Raw genomic sequence first — 17611 nt, 5'->3', positions numbered from 1 at the left:
TGGCCAGTCCAAAGCTATCAGGAATATAGGGACCCCTTCTTCCTTTATCCTTTTTTCGACTCTCGAGACAAGGGGAGAGACGGAAAAGTATAAGGCAGTTGGAATTGTGACCACAATATTACTAGTGAGTCTAAATAGGTGGGTAGCTTGTCCCGGGACCTGGCTACGAACCAAGCAACCTCGTGGTTTATCCGAGACGCCCTGAGGCCGACGTCCGGAGAGCCCCATTTCAGCATATTTGGATGAAGGCAGGGAGCTGAGCAAGCACCCGCCCAAGCGGGACCCTGGTGGCTCAGAAAATCGGTTGTCAGATTTTCTACTGTCGGAAAGTGCACGGCTGATATGGCAGAAACGTGACTTTCTGCTCATCGCCGAATTCTTGTTACCTCTCACTTAACCTGTTTGCTGCGGGTTCTGCCTTGACGATTTATGTAAGCCTCGGCCATGGCGTTGTCCGACTGTATGGAGACCGGCTGGCTCGGAAAAGGAGAATGCCAATGGTAAAGAGCAAAGAAAATTGCCCTGATCTCCAGGAGATTGACATTCCAGTGGCCCTGCGCTATGTGACAAAGAAAAAACGGCTCCCCAAATGAGGAGACTGGCGTCGGTGGCGAAGACCTGCCACCAGAGAGGAAGGAAGGACTTCCTTCATAGGACTGATGCCGACAGCGTGAACAAGTGAAGGACTGCCTCACCTTAAGAAGTAGAAGCACGGGATCATCCGGGAAGACGACCAGAGGGCATGGAACTGGGCAAAAGGAACGGCTTCCGTGACGACAATCCCTTTTCCCTAGAACTCATGCTGGACCATATCAGAGAGAAGCTGGTCATTTAGAGTACGGAACCACCCTTGGCACAGTAATGAAAACCTCCTTTGGAAAGAAGACACGGGCTTGGGTCGTGTCGAACCTCATACCTAGTATACCCAGGCTCTGAGCAAAGGCGTGGGAGAACTTCTCTCTGTTTATAATCTAGCAGAGATGGACCAGGATATTTAGAGTAAACTGAAGACTCTGGTTGCAGTCTCAGCGGGACGGCTCCTTGAACAGAAGATCGTTCAAGGAGGGAAATATGAAGAAAAAAAAAACACCCCTTGGAGAGAAGGATATCCCTGACCGCTGCCTTGATGTGAATAGTCTGGGAGCAGAGGCTAGGTGGAAAGGAAGGGCCGAGAACTGATAAAGACCCTCCTGTATCGCAGACCATAGCTGAAAAGACAGAACCGAACGTCTCAGGTAAACCGCTCGAAGTCTAAAAAGGGAGGGAACGGTCCGTCTAAAGGAATAGAGTAGAACTCTGAAAACCGTACGTTCCTGGGAACGGGTATGAACACTCCTGTGCATGGTAGGTAAAGGACAGCCTGAGGAACTCATGGAGCCTGCGATGTATGTCTTGGCGGGCGAAAACAGAAGGAAACTTCTTCCTGGAGAAGAAGAAAGGTCGATTTTGTAGCCGAAAGTCGCTATCTCTCTCGAGATTGAAGCAACCTTTCCTATTAAAAGGACATTTAGACATGGACCGTGAAAACAAGGTGCTTTTCCTGTCAGTGGCATCCGAAATTATTTGATCCAGCCTGGATCCAAAAGGACTAGAATTTTGGAAGGCAAAGCCAGTGAGGCCAGAGAATGCGGCATATAGCAACGATGTTGCTGGCAGCCGAGGCGGCTATCTCTCTCAAGAATGAAGCAACCTTTTTCTATTAAAAGGACATTTAAACTTGGACCGGGAAAGCGAGGTGCTTTTCCCGCTGGTGGCATCTGAAAATATTTGACCCAGTTTGGATCCAAAGGTCTACAGCCTTGGAAAGCAAAGCTAGTGAAGCCAGAGAGTGCAGCGTATAGCAATGATGTTGCTGGTAGCCGTGGCAGATGAACCAGCCGCATCAAAAGAGAGCGATCACGAGAGAGATGCCGGTATGGCGATCTGATCTGCCAGATCTGGCTGACTTAGCCAAGGATTCAATCTGTCCATCAGAAGAATCCGTAAGCGATGCACTGATCAGTAAAGATAAGGCTGTCTTGGAGAACATGCGAAGCCGGCGGATCCACATTAGAGATTCTGCCCATTTATTGTGTAGCGTCTTCCTACCCAGGAAGTGCTTTTCAGGGTGTTCCAAGTATTTAGACATAATCATGACAACTTCCCTGTGATTAGGGAAACTCCAGGAAGAACATTTTACCCATTTGAAAGCAACGGAGTGCTCCTGAGCAGGTACCTCGTCCTCCCTTAGGTTCAGAATTTTGGTAATCTGCCAAGATGAGGCTATTGAGCATATATTGCATCTTCCAGGTCTGGTCCGTACCGAACTCAGACTGAGACTGGGAATCCATATGTGACCTGAAAGCCACCTCCGAGGAGGGGCATGGGATGAGGAGTGCCTCCAGGAGAAGGTAGAGGGGCCCGCAGGTTCCTTTACTTTATACCCGATTTGTCCCTGTAAAGGTCAGGTGCGTGCGAATCACCATGAGAGGTGTTCGGAGCACTGGTGGCAGAAGACTAATGTAGATGTCGTTCCAGGACCTGGATCGGGGACTGCAGGACTTTAGTCAGATCTGAGACCGACTGTGACATAGCAACAGCCCACTCCAGAGGGAGGGGAGTGCTCTCGTCCTGGGTGTTGGAGGGTTTCTCTGAATGCCACTTCTGTTTTACAGATGGCACAGGCATCGCGGATTACAGGGACAGGAATGGGCCTCCCTGAGATTGGGCATAAGTGATAGACTAGGGCTAAGGCTAGAGAGAGCTAAGCCCTCATGAAGAGAGAAATTAACCAGCCTGGGCTGGTCCTACCTGATAAGAGACGGCTCTGTCCTGCTCAGGCTGCAGTGTCCTCCAGATTCAGTGTGGACCCCTGTTGTGCCCTTGGAAAGACGATGGTGACTGCACGAATCTTCATACTATTTCGAATCTTCCCACACCTTGCAGACAGAGACACACTATGTACAATGCGGAGGGCGTCTCGGGAGAGAGGGATAGAGAAAAAAACACACTCTCTCATAGGCCAGGAGACAGGGCCTCGGCGTACGGCGTGCCCTAGTTCCCCGAGAGTCCAGTAAGGGGGCATGGCTAAGCGGAGGGCGACCGCTTATTGGCCGGGGACCCAGTAATTGGGCGTGGCTACACAGAGTCCGGGAGAAGGCCCCGAAGCCGGGGGCTTAATTAGCAGAGGACATATAATTATGCAAAGCTTTGGCGCCTGCAATGACAGGACCGGAAAATGGCATTAACCAAGGTCCAGGTCTGGTATGAAAGTTGGCCATGTCTGACGGTATCAGGTAGTAGGGGCCCAAAGCCGGGGGCTAAATTAACGGAGGACATGGAATTATGCGAAGTCTCGGCACCCGCAGTGACAGGGCTGGAAACTGCATTAACGAAGGTCCTAGTCAGGAGGCCTTCCTATTGGCTGTGCCGCCAGAGGAGTGCACCGGGCAGGGAGAGGAGGACCATTGATAGGGAGAAAAGCGCGTGATAAATACTCGTGCTTAATGTGGGGGGTGTTAACGAAGAAAAGATGGCCGATGTCTTTCAGTGACGTCATGTTCTGTGCAGCGTTCTCGTGGGTAAGTGGAGGAAAAAGAGCGCCAAGAAAGGGCGCCAGCGCAGGGACACCCAATAATGTTAGAATTCTGCTGAGGGGAGCGGGAGTAGTCTATAAGGGAACAAACCTCCCGGGCGCTGCGGAGTTAAGGGATGATGATCCTTTACCTTCCTTGAAATCCGGCTCCACATGATATGAGGATCGTCCAGGGTCCCATGATAGAGAGGGTCGCTGGATCAGGAATCCTTCATCCAGAAGACGGCATCAACATAACACAGGGTGAAGGTCACCGACGGTGACCACCGTCTTCCTCTCGGCCCTCTCCGAGCTAGTTTCCTTTTTTTTTTGCATAGTGTTGGCCTCCTAGTGACAGCAGCATACACCCATGTTACCTGTGTCCCCCCAATGAAGCGATAAAGAAATGCCCATATTTTCTGGATGAAATTCGGACGATTTTCTATACGCTCATGTGAACCTAGCCTTAGACTGTTGTGCAGCTGGCCACATGGCCGTAACCCTGTCTAGCCGCAGAGGCCAATGGCTGCAAGATTGGGTGGGTGGAATTTTGGCTCCCATGCAGCTACATCAAGCAGTCCCACTCTTAGGGCTCGCTCACACTAGCGTATACATCGGACGAGTGCTGTGATGTGCTATAAGATAGCACATGGACTAATGTTATTCTATGGGGGCGTGCAGTCCTAATTCTGCATCAGAAAACAATTGCAGCAAGCTACAAGTGGCTCCACAAATTGGACCATGCGCACCCATAGCTTGACAGCTGCATAATAATCCATCATACTGTCTTGCTCAGGTCAGGAGAGGTGCCGGCCAGTCCGTGCAGTGCAATGCGATCCTCGCAGGATACGGCAGTCTGTCTAAAATTCTTCCTCTTCCTTTTATTTCATTACCAGCACCCCTTGTGTTTTCATGTACAGTTTTTTTTTTTTAGATGCGGCACTCCTTTTCATCTGCTGTCCCATTGATATGATAATTGTGTTTTCAGGTGTGTTTTAAGCAGACCATGTTTTCACTTGCAGATTGATTCCGAGGATGAACTGGAACCGAGAAATGGATTAACACAGGGAGACAAATTACGTGCCTTAAAGAGCAGAAGACAGCCAAGGTCGGCCACCACCGGAGCCCTACGGTACCTGCAGCATTCACATCACAATAGACTCTGTTACACAGTGATGTTAGATCCTCTATATCCCAAATCTTCACTATATGTTCTGCTAAATTTGAAATCATTTTCTGTATTATGTAGTTTTTTGTTACCGTCTCCTTTCCCTATTTATAGCTTATTTGACTGAGGCAGAATCCATTCGCTCCGGTACTATACGTGCACATTCACATTCCTGACTCCTGAATTTATCTTCCATTTCAGGCTAGAGGAAATGAAAACGCACACGAGATCTACATCACAGCCCTTCAGGTGATTGCTTTAAATACGGTAGTTTTTTTTTTTTGCTTTTCGCTTTATATTTGGCCATAGACTGATCCAGTCAGAAGACGTTATAGTCTCATTCTGTTGATTAGTTACCACTTCATTAGTGTAGATCTGAAAAATCTGGCTATTTTGTAGCGAAATCGGCACTTGTCGCAGGTGATCTGTATTGGATTTTCATAGTTGATTTTACTCCTTTACATTGAAGAGGTAAAATCCAGTGTGAAAGTCCATAACATTTCCGTAACGTGCGGCGGATTTGAATATCTTCAGAATTTTTCTTTTTCAGCTCGGTATTATTAAACCTCAACCACATTCACACTGTATATAAGAGTTTTACACCCACACAGCAAATGCACAGCATCTGAGTCCCAAGAGTATGTTCACACCTAGCAAGCACATTGCTTCATTTCCATCAGGATTTGTAGGAGGGAAAATGTCAAGTATTACAGTAGCAGCGAAGCAGTAAAGGATGACGGCAGCAGCAACACAATGTGGAAAAAAATCCAAGGCGGAAATTGATCTGTGATATATGATCTTTTATGCTTAGGATTTTTACCCCTGATTTCAACCTTTGCACTGGATATATGTGGATGTTGCAGTTTTTGATATGGATCTGCTGCAGAAAATTTGTACATGTGCCAAGTTCACCCGACTGTATTTTCGGTTCAACTACTGTCAATGGAAAAAAAAAGGAGCAGCCCTTGGGCCAATGTTCAGGTGCTGAAGCTGCCTGTAAGCTAGTTTCTTCCATGTCGAAGAGACTGACCTAGCCAAGTGTATGGGCGCGCAAAAAATAAAATCGGATTCCATGTGGATCATCCATACAACATCTGATTTTTACCGATATATTGAAATGCTTTACCAAAGGAAACTGCATTTGGTCCTGTAAATTTTAACAAGTTAAGTAAATAAGGCAGCACACTGCATTACTGCACTAGAAATATGAAAAATTAGCGCATAAAAATGGCCAATTTTATGTGTACCTGGTAGCCTCTTTACGGCATCTCTCTTATACCAGGTCCTACACTTGCCTTTCCTCGCTGAGAATAAACGTCTCCATCTGAATGGGCACATGTGAGACCTCTTCTTAGACTAAAATTCTCTCTCTCTGTGGAGGGGTATTGGACCTGCTGTAATTAAAACACCTGAAGCTAGGAGGCGGAGTGCATGATCAGATGGCTAGAGAATACATTTCAAAAACCCGACCTGCACATCCAAACATAGACTAAGTGTGAACAGGTGCTGAACCCAGAGTCGCCAACTCGTATATAGTTAAGGGGCTACCAGGTACACATAAAATTGGCCATTTTTATGCGCTAAACGCTCTCATTTTTCATATTTCTAGTGCAGTAATGCAGTTCAAATTTCGTTTTTCAAGTTTGCATGTTCTAGCGCTGCAGTGTGCTGCCCTATTTATTTAACTATATACGAGTTGGCGACTCTAGGTTCAGCACCTGTTCACACTGAGTCTATGTTTGGATGTGCCGGTCAGGTTTTTGAACTGTTAGGGTATGTGCACACGTTCAGGATTGCATCAGGATTTGGTCAGGATTTTTCATCAGTATTTGTAGCCAAAACCAGGAGTGGAACAATTAGAGGAAAAGTATAATAGAAACATATGCACCACTTCTGCATTTATCACCCACTCCTGGTTTTGGCTGCTAGTGTGAGCATACCCTAAGGCCGTGTGCGGACGTCCTAACCAACTGCAAACAGAAGGTGGGTTTCGACGTCTCTAAAATTAGTTGGCTCTTGTGATACAATAATTGTTGTCCTCTTATGATTATACTTTGTTTTGTGATCCTCCTTAGAATAATCGCCTCTAACAGCACACCAGGCTCCATGTCCCCTCTCAAGTCATCCAGGGTGTCTGCATCCACATCAGCAGTGGCAAGAAGAGTGGGGCAGAGCTCAGGGTCCTCAGCCAGCAAGATCAAAGGGTGAGTGTCATGGATTACATGCGTCCAGGCGCACTAGATTCTACTATCAAGCACTTACCGGAAATCCAGCTGCACAATAGTCTCTTCACTGAAGCCTCTAATATAATTACCATAAATGAGCTACTTTGATCTCCGACATTAATGACACATCCTGTGGATATAGTTTTAATGTCTGATACTTGTGGTTCCTTCACCTGTATTGTGAACAGGGCTGAGCAAGCAAACATGCGCGGCTTTTTTCTGGAGCTCCTATTGACGTGTATGGAGAGAGCTGCACATGCGCAGCCGCATCTGCACTGTCAGCCTTGCAGACGGGGTTCATCTGTGAGATAGGTGTGGATCCCGAGGTGGAGCACGCCTTTATCAGTTGTTTATGGCAGAGGTCCCCAACTCCAGTCCTCAAGGCCCACCAACAGGTCATGTTTTCAGGATTTCCTTAGTCTTGCCCAGGTAATAATTGCATCACCTGTGCAATGCAAAGGAAATCCTGAAAACATGACCTGTTGGTGGGCCTTGAGGACTGGAGTTGGGGACCTCTGGTTTATGGCATATCCAGGGTCTTGGAGATATATGCCATCAATATATGAAATGGAAATCCCATTACCTCACTGTTCTTCATTTAAAGAGGTATTCCCTTCTCCGACATCTTATCCCAATATGTAGTAGGTATAATAATAATAATTTTAGCAAATACCTCCAATTAAAAAGGTAGTGTGTTTTTGTTTTATTCGCCATTTCTCTATCCTCATGTGCAGGCATTGCAGGACCTTAGGTATCCATGGTTACAATCACTAGCAACAAGTTAATTAACTGTCTCTGGATGTAACCATGGATACCTAAGGTCCTGCACATGACGAATGACGAAAGACATAGTGAATCGGAAAACTATACATTTCTAATTGAAGGTACAGTATTTGCTAATATTATTATAACGCCTACTACGTATAGGGATTGAATCTTGGAGATGGGAATACCCCTTTAAAGGGAACCTGTCACCTGAATTTGGCCGGACTGGTTTTGGGTCATATGGGCGGAGCTTTCGGGTGTTTGATTCACCCTTTCCTTACCCGCTGGCTGCATGCTGGCCGTAATATTGGATTGAAGTTCATTCTCTGTCCTCCGTAGTACAATCCGTAGGTAATCTTGCCTTGCGCAGGTGTGTACGGCGGAGGACAGAGAATGAACTTCAATCCAATATTGCGGCCAGCATGCAGCCAGCGGGTAAGGAAAGGGTGAATCAAACACCCGAAAACTCCGTCCATATGACCCAAAACCGGTCCCACCAAATTCAGGTGACAGGTTCCCTTTAAAGCTCCATTCTGTCACTGATTCTCTCAGATTTGATAAAAAAAAATAACTCTGCATTAGCACTAATTGGTGTCAGACGTGCGTAATTCACACGATAGATCGTGTTTAGGATTGGAGCCTCAACACAAATGGGAACATATGGTCACTGTGGGACACGTTTATATGGGGTCTGTACACTTCTAATGTTTACTGAAAGAAGAGTAGATGGAAAGATACAATAGTCCCTAAAGGGCCCTCGACCACCCATACACCTTAGATTGCTGTATTTTGGGATCGCTCTGTGAGCTGGCTGCTATCGTGGCCATATCCTCCATACACAGGAGAGCTCACTATGCCGCACTATCCTGGGTACTCCATGAGAAAGCCATTGCCAAACTTCTCTGCCAGCGGCTTTTCTCTTATAGAATAAAAGGATCGGCAGTTCTAAATTAGAAATGCTGGATTCTTATCTTCCCTGACTATCAGCTGTTGGGGGCTCTAATGCACATTAGACTGTCGGCTGAACCCACCGATATCTGCAGGTTTGGTTGATGTCAACCTAACATGTATGGGTGCTTTATAAGAATTTTATAAGAGCCTCAAAAGAATGGATATTATTAATAGATATAGCTGCTTTTATAAATGCATATGATATTCAGCTCTGGCAAACATTAAGAGACCACCACATCAAATCCCTGTCATGGCAGCCCAATCTCCAGACCTGAACCCCATTGAAAACCTCTGGAATGTAATCAGGAGGATGACGGATAGTCACAAGCATCAAACAGAGAAGAACTGCTTACATTTTTGTGCCAGGAGCAGTGTGAAAGACAGGTGGAAAACATGCCAAGACGCATGAAAGCTGTGATTAACAATCATGGTTATTCCACAAAATATTGATTTCTGAACTCTTCCTGAGTTAAAACATTAGTATTGTTGTTTCTAAATGATTATGAACTTGTTTTCTTTGCATTATTTGAGGTCTGAAAGCACTGTTGTTGTTTTTTTAAATTTTGACCATTTCTTTTCAGAAAAAAAATACAAAATTTATTTCTTGGAAATTCGGAGACATGTTGTCAGTAGTTTATAGAATAAAAGAACAATTTACATTTTACTCAAAAAATATACCTAGAAAGAGAAAAATCAGACAAACTGAACATTTTGCAGTGCTCTCTTTATTTTTGCCAGAGCTGTATATTATTGACATATCATCAATATATAGAGAAATAACATCAATTTATAGATTATTATTATTATGACTAAAAAAGGTATTGATGGTGCATTATCATCATTACATTAATATAGAAAGGATTGATAGGGTGTAAAATAGGTGTCAAGAAACATACCGTCCTTTAACCATTATTTTTTTTATAAATGTAACTTAGTATAAAGGTAGATGTAGGAAGCTTCGAGGAATGAACAGCGCAAATCAAAGTCAGAGCTGATGACTGGCATTGAAGACATTAACACCTATTGTCGATCTTGGATTCTGGCTTTTGATTTTCTGCGTGGGATAATGTACCATGATTGCATGTGACAATACTATTATGTCATTATTCTAATGACTATCAGACGTATGATCTGACATATAACTATAAAGTGGAGGTACTGCAATTATAAACCAGTGGGTGAAATAAGTATTGAACACGTCACCAATTTTCTAAGTAAATGTATTTCTAAAGGTGCTATTCACATGACATTCCAGATGTCGGTAACAACTCATCTACTTCACACAGGCAAAGAAATCAAAGCATAGTTGTCCATAAATTAAGTTATGTGTAATAATGAGAAATGACACAGGGAAAAAGTATTGAACACACACTAAAATGTATTTAATAATTCATACAAAAGCCTTTGACAGCTTCAAGACGCTTCCTGTATGGAGAAACCAGTCGTATGTATTGCTCATGTGTGATTTTGGCTCATGAGTAAGTTTTGCAACAATAAGGTTGTGAAGGTCTTGAGATAGCTCACTGGTTTTACCCATCATGAGATGTTTCTTGTGTGGCACCTTGGTAATGAGACACCTTTTTATAAGCCATCAGTTGAACCCAGCTGACTTCCATAGCTTTTTGCATCTCTCCTCATGTTTTCAATAGTTTTTCTGTGTCATTTTTCATTATTACACATAATTTATTTTAGGGACATCTATGGTTTGATTTCTTTATTTCATCTGGTGAGACTTGTCATTGTCACCTTTAGAAATATATTTATTTAGCACCGAACTTTCATGTAATGGGCTTCAGATCAGCCAAAAAGTCATCTCATGTTTATCACTGGCATGAGTACAATAGAAGACATCACCTCTATATAGAAAAGTCAGATTCCAACACTTACAAAGGTGATAGTCTCAGCTTAGCTCCTCCCCCTCTCTGCACAGTGACCCACGCACAGGTGCCAGAGCATGCCCACAACACTCTACCATGCAGCAGCTGTAAATCTCTAAACGCTGTTCACAGCGGCTCAGGTAACATGGCTGGCCCTATAATCATGTACAGAAGAAAACAAAGTGACAAAATCTACAATTAGAAAAAAAATACTAAAAATGAATCTGTATCAATATCTGGTTTGAATTAGTGAAAAATGTAGATGGCACATGTCCTTGAAAAAATTCCAATAAAGGTTTAATTAATTAATTTAGAAGTGAAAAATGAAAGCAATCCTGATGTTGGCGGCGTCTTATAGTGACATTCTCCATAGCCGCACGCACCTTGTGTCCGCACGGTGAGCCATCACATTCTGCATTAGGATGGTTGGTTAATAAATGAGAAGGTTTAGTAAGTACACGATCTATTGCATCCAAGCATGTGGAGAACGCCGGCACTGGACAGAGACGTGGGGTCCTGGGCCATGATGTCTTAACATAATAAATGCTTCCTGCAGCCCGGACTGCTCTCCGGCTCACCGCTTCCTTTCTCTGGAAATTCCCATTATGCAGCTGAAATCGAACAGATTATTTTCCCTCTAGAGGGAAATTTTTATTACGGCATGAGACATTCTGGTTTATACAAAATGTCATCCCACCTATAGATCAGTGAGTAAGAGCCGTAATCACTTGTACACGTCCACTCCCCCACATATTGTTCTGGTGGCTGCACAATATTTCCTGTGAGGTTTTTTTTTTTTTTGCTGATAGCCATTTTGTGGAATCGGGCCCCGTTTAGGAGAAATCTGGTTTAGGCATGGTTACATCAGAATGGAAACCTTCGTTGGAGGCTTGCTCCGGATTTCCCAACTTTTCGCCCAGATGGAATACAATGGATCCCACTGTGTAGGCGTATTAGACTGTCGTAGTCAGAGAATGGTTCAGTGCGGCATCGGGGGTTTATTGTATAACTTGTTATGGAATGGCCTAGCTTTCTACAATATCAAATATAGGAGAAATATATATATATACACACCCAGTAATACCATCCCAATGGAAGCTGAGCAACACTCTTTTGGCTTTTGTCAGGTGAATGCAGCCCTATATAGCAGACTCTATAAACACTCTATACATTGTTAAATGGACCTCTTAGATCGGATGGGACTGGTGTGTTTATTTTGTAAATTCTTGTTTGAATGGACGTATAATCTGGATATTAATGGGGTTATCCTGGTATATTTAATTTTTTTTTACCATCAGCTTAATAACTAACAGGCAAGTAGTCGGTAGTCGCTAACTACTTGCCTGCTGTTCCCAACACTGATCTTCGCATAGACCATAGACCACTTCTGGTGACCATTCAGTGGCCTCTGCTGACATGGCATCTCATCCGCTCCGCTTTGTTGACGGGGTGTGACTGCCGACATCATGGTGATTCAAGGAAGAAAGCAGAAATGAATGGGTTCACCTGCGCTGTCATCGAAGGATGACAAGACCGGAATCTGAGTAATGCAGGTTAAAACGTCTTCATCAGAACCAACCAGGAGTATCATGGTTTATCACCATTGTATTTATACTTTTTACCCAGACAAGACCCTATTGCTCTTTTAGTCATTTCTTACTTTTTACAATTAGACATCTTGCTGATTGACAGTCAGCTCCCCACTACCAAACTGCGGGGGGTCAGCTTTAAATCAGTATGACATCGGCAGTCACGCCTCATCATTAGAGCAGCCCAGAAGAAGAAAAACTGCTCTGTTGACGTGTAGCAGCTGAATCGCCAGCAGAAGCGATCAGTGACCACCCTGAGCTGGCGCCAGCTAGTACAGGCACGCAAGTTGCCTCTGTTAGAAACTATCTGACTTAATTTTAGGCTCATAGTAAATATAAAATAAAATACTCCTGGACAACCCCTTTAACATGAGCACATTATAAATGTAGAGAGAGAGTTCTATATTTATTTCCCCCCCTGCCCTGTCTGACTGGCACCTGTAGCTTGTACTGAGCGTTGTTAGATTTCAGCAGCAGCAGGGAGGAGGGACGCTGAGGATCTGTTTATCAGGCTAGGTGGGTGGAGATTGACTAAAATGCCTGAATGACTTTAATTACTTTTATGCAAGTTTAATTCAAAGTAACTACACCAGCCCCATCAAGTATTTGACAATGTTTGCAGGTGTCAGGTACGCTTTATACAGCATTGGTTTATGCACAAAACATAGTTTTGGATCATGATGTGAACAGGTCTTGGTAATGTGCCTCCTCTCGATATATAGAGATGTAATAATATGTCACTAGTTTTTACTGTATTGTTTCTGCTGCATGTGTATATGTATACACGGTATAACCTGGGAATGGTTGTGCATGCTGGTGACACTTGTTAATACTTTGTGCTGTGTTTGCTCCATTAATGGCTTGTATATGAGCATGTCATCGGTTCATGTCATTTTCCTGCATGTCCTTCTGCCGTCAGGGTCTGTGATCTCCCCCCTGTTTTCTCCTCTCAGTTATTCTGTAAATTCGCGGTATGCTGGCTCCCTGGGGAACCTGAACTCTGCTCTGGAGGAGATAGACAGCCCCCGCGGTTCCTCTCCTTCCCGCCCCAGCTACTCCCCGGCTCACCCTTCCAGCTTGTACCCCTCCAGTCCTCATGGGCGAAGCCAAGGCGAGCTGAACAACAACCGTAACTGGAATGTGCCTACCGCCGGATCCGTCCGACCCGCATACACAGGCCTCACCTCCTCTGCACGCTACCTGAGCCGCTCGATTCCTGTAAGTGTCCTTATATCGCACCCTCCCCACCATCAGGCGGTATCATCCATTCCTGCCTATGCTTAACGCTTCCCCGCCACAGCCGTGCAGCCCTGCTTACCTGACAACATGTCTTATGTATCTATGTATGGATCACAGAATCAGAAGATATTAACCCATCTGAGCAGGATTACTTTCTACATTGCAATATTGTACAATAAAAACTGATCTTTTATGTAACCAAAATGTCATCAGGGAGCACTAATGGTATACCAAGCGCACGCTCCTATTATAGAATAACTGTACAGCTTGGTCTAGCACAAGTCCCCACACAAGGTCCCGCGACTAGGAGATTTTAAGGATGTGCTTCCTCCAGATGATGACAACCAAGCGGGCTATGTAGGGAGAATTGATTCCTCAGGGACCTCCAGGAGGAAAGGTTTTGTAGAGTAGGAAAATGGCACTTAAATAGTTTCCACGTTCCGGAGCCTTGTAACAATAGCTTGTTCAAGAGAGAAAGTGGGCGCAGCAAAGCCACTGTGCAAATGGAGACTGACAAAGCTAAAGTCAGAATTTCATGTTTAAATGAATCAAGAAATCTCATTTCCACCACTGATGGTTAGGGGGCACCATTTTCTGCATGATCTGGACACAATTGGTCTTGTAAAAATCCTACAGAGAACAAAACGATTTATTTTCAGCTGATCAATTTTTGGCTAATGGGAAGCTGGTGCCCCAACCCTAGAGAAAGGGAATCTATCACCATGTTTTTCCTACCTCATCTGAGAGCAGCATCATGTAGAGAAAGAAACCCTGATTCCAGCGATGTGCCATTTAGTTTACTGGGTGCAGCAGGTGTAATACAATCAGGTTTTAAATGTTTCATGTAGCAGAGCTCAAAAGCTGCCCCCCGCTTCCTCCACTGATAAAAAGCTTTCTGTCTACACTGTCTATTGACAGTGAGCTGCTAAGTGCTGGGGTTATGGTTGGATGAATGTGATCTGTAGTTCAGGCAGTGATGACCTCCTGCTGATAAAACACTTATTGTATTAAAACAACAGTGTCTCAGCCCCTACATTATGCTACTCTTAGATTACGTAGCAAAAGCCTGCTTACAGATTCCCTTTAAGAGGGCACGGCTTAACCAACTTACATAGGTCTATTCCCCACAATAAGTTCCCTGGACCCTCCGTCCCTAACTCCCAACCCTAGGGACAACATTACATTAGTGGATATATACAGTGTTGAAACATGTGCCATGCTCAGCAACATATACATGTGTATATATAGTCAGCAATTCCCTTTAAAGAGAATCTGTCACCATGTTTTTGTTGTTCCATTTAAGAATAGCATAATGTAGGGGTAGAGACCCTGATTCCAGCGATGTGTCACTTACTGGGCTGCTTTCAGTAGTTCTGATAAAATCCCTGTTTTTTCTGCTGCAGATCTAGCAGTTCTCTGAATGCTGAGCTCTGTATAACCCCACCCAACACCACTGATTTGGCAGCCTTCTGTATGTTCACTGTGCATAGGCAGAAAACTGCCAATTAGTGGTGGGGACGGGGTCATACAGAGCTAATGAATATGGAGGACTGCATGACAACAGGTTTACTTGTCCTCTAGTGATAAAATCACTGTTTTATCATCTGGAAATGATCAAAAAATTACATTTTATCATCTGGAAATCATTTCCAGATGATTTTATCATCTGGAAATGATCAAAATTACAGCAGGCAGCCCAGTTTGTGACACATTGCTGGAATCAGTGTCTGTGCCCCTACATAATGCTGCTCTCAGATTAGGTGGCAAAACCTTGTGACATATTCCCTTTAATGTATGTAAAATCTGTTAATCTAGATTGGTTTTTCACATCTATTCTATAGTTGGCAGATACTAAAGAGAGTTCTCCTCCATTTGTATTTTTTTTTTTTTTGTCAGTGTAACGTTTTACTGGATCTCAAATGTCCAGCTAGTGTATCATTGTTCCCCCTGCTTCCCCCATCCCCCGGCAGCACCCCCAGGTCTGTATTGATTGTGGTCCTGTGGATAATGACTATGCATCTGTTTTCTTCCAGTCCCTTCAGTCTGAATCTGTTCAGTTCTAAAGGCGCCCACGCAGCCGGTAACCCTTTCCCCGCCATGAGTCCTCTGCCGTGGAGAAATGAAAGCGCAATAAAAAAGAGGAATCCATTGTCCAGATAGCATTTGATGTTTAATGAAAGCATGATTACTACTGATGGATATCGCTCTGCTACTGACTGTTTTTTTTTATTATCATCTCTGATTTTTATTTCAGTTTTTTTTTTATGGACTGGATTTTTATATATTTTTTTTTTTAGAATTCAGGACTGGTTTGTACATATTTGGTTTGCAAATATGAATGTACTAATAAGATGTATATGTACATATTATATCCTGATTATCTGGCACACGTAGAACCACATAGAATGCCGGATTATTGAAATTGTCAGTCCATTGGAAGTAAGCAATGGGAACATCAGACCTTAAGTGCATGGTGTGAAGACATTTGCTGAAAATACTTACCCAGGTTCTGTCGGCTCTGTCTCCGGGATCCAGTACTTTAGGTCCAAACCTTCCCACTAGTATACTACCTGGGCACCAGCTGAGTAACCTTGAAGATGTTGTAAGGGCTCCTTGCAATGCCCCCCAGGATCATTCCATTAGGCCGTGTCCACATGTCCATTCAGACGTTCCGTTTGTCCTGTTTTTGGAACAACCCCAACTGTGTCCAAAAACTGTGTATATGGTCACATGCAATGAATATTCCGCAAACCCAAAGAAGAAGCAAGTGGCGTAAATATAATGTAAAAGACCAAAACCTTTATTGAAAACGAATCAGTTAAAAAATAATTAAAATCAATCCACACAATGAAAAAGAGGTGGGGAAACCAGAAATACTATATATGTATACGGCTGTGCACATATACAAATAATAGCTCAAAGAAAATCCCCAGAAAAGGTAATAGACCGATGTATAAATATGCACAACATGCTTCTCTCAGGGGAGCGTTGTTACACTTGATACCCCCTGATGAAGCACGCTGTGTGAAACGCTCGCCGGATGAACTGGCCACCTTGATCCCTTATTTTGGGCAGTGCTGGCTGTGCACATATAGAAATAATAGCTCAAAGAAAAATCCCCAGAAAAGGTAATAGACCGATGTATAAATATGCACAACATGCTTCTCTCAGGGGAGCGTTGTTACACTTGATATCCCCTGATGAAGCACGCTGTGTGAAACGCTCGCCGGATGAACTGGGCACCTTGATCCCTTATTTTGGGCAGTCCTATGTCTGTGAATTTCTAGGATTATTGTCTGTATTTAAGATATATTGTTTTTATATGGTAGTTCATTTTTTAATGTTTTTTATTTACAGTTGCTATATTATGGGTACAATTTTATACATAGACCGATTACCTTTTTTTTTTTGGTCTTTTTCTTAATTTTTTTTTATTGTGCTATTATTTCTATATGTGCCCAACCTTATACATACCATTATATAGGGTTTCTGGTTATCCAACCTGTTTTTCAATTGTTTTTAATAATTTTTTTTTCTGCTGCATTTTCAGTAAAGTTTGTGACGTTTTGTATTATATTCATTCACTTTGGGCGTTTTCATGCCCCTTCTATGGTTCTGCTGTTTTAGGAGAAACAAACGGATTTGTTGCATCGGTTATTGAGACAGAAGCAGATGAACCCTATTGATGTAAAATGGGACAGACATATGGAATGTGCGAGTGGACGTGTGAACGGAGCCTTAGACTGTTTGCACACCACGGTAACATTGGCCCATTTTATCATCTGTATTATGGCTGTAATATCTGAGCCTTCTGTAGTTCAAATAAACTGAACTTAGATCACCACGATGTATGTCTGGTTCAGCTAAACCAAGGAAGATTTGGGTATTGCAGTCAGATAGCAGTGATAAAATGTCCGCTTGTATTATAGCGGTGTACAGTTGCACTACTGATCGTAACAATCCAGTATTGCGGCTATTTTTCACTGTGTGTGTATATTTATATAACTATATATTGTGTGTATGCATATGTGTGTGTATGTGTGTGTGTGTATATATATATATATATATATATATATATATATATATATATATATATAATGTGTATGTAAAATATATATATATATATATATATATTGTACAATATACCGGATATAACACATTCAGTAGACAGACAAGGGTTATATTGACAAATCTTGAAGTATATTTTCAATTTTAGAAACTCTTTGTAACCAAAAAAAATCTGA

At 43.3% G+C, this 17611-nt stretch overlaps 1 protein-coding gene across 1 annotated transcript in view; it reads left to right on the top strand.

The window, feature by feature from the left end:
- CDC14A (cell division cycle 14A) overlaps nt 1-17209 on the top strand; it is a 120383-nt gene extending 103174 nt beyond the window's left edge. The window contains exons 12-16 of the mRNA XM_069737406.1: nt 4576-4685; nt 4923-4970; nt 6797-6925; nt 13082-13346; nt 15401-17209. Of these exons, the coding sequence (XP_069593507.1) occupies nt 4576-4685; nt 4923-4970; nt 6797-6925; nt 13082-13346; nt 15401-15430 (582 nt within the window). The 3' untranslated portion in view covers nt 15431-17209. The remainder of the gene's footprint in view (nt 1-4575; nt 4686-4922; nt 4971-6796; nt 6926-13081; nt 13347-15400) is intronic.
- The last annotated feature ends 402 nt before the right edge of the window (nt 17210-17611 follow it).

The sequence above is a fragment of the Ranitomeya imitator genome, chromosome 8, assembly GCF_032444005.1.
Source record: "Ranitomeya imitator isolate aRanImi1 chromosome 8, aRanImi1.pri, whole genome shotgun sequence".
Lineage (NCBI taxonomy): Eukaryota > Metazoa > Chordata > Amphibia > Anura > Dendrobatidae > Ranitomeya > Ranitomeya imitator.
Note: the sequence above shows the minus strand (reverse complement) of the source record. Positions and strands in the feature narration are given on the sequence as shown.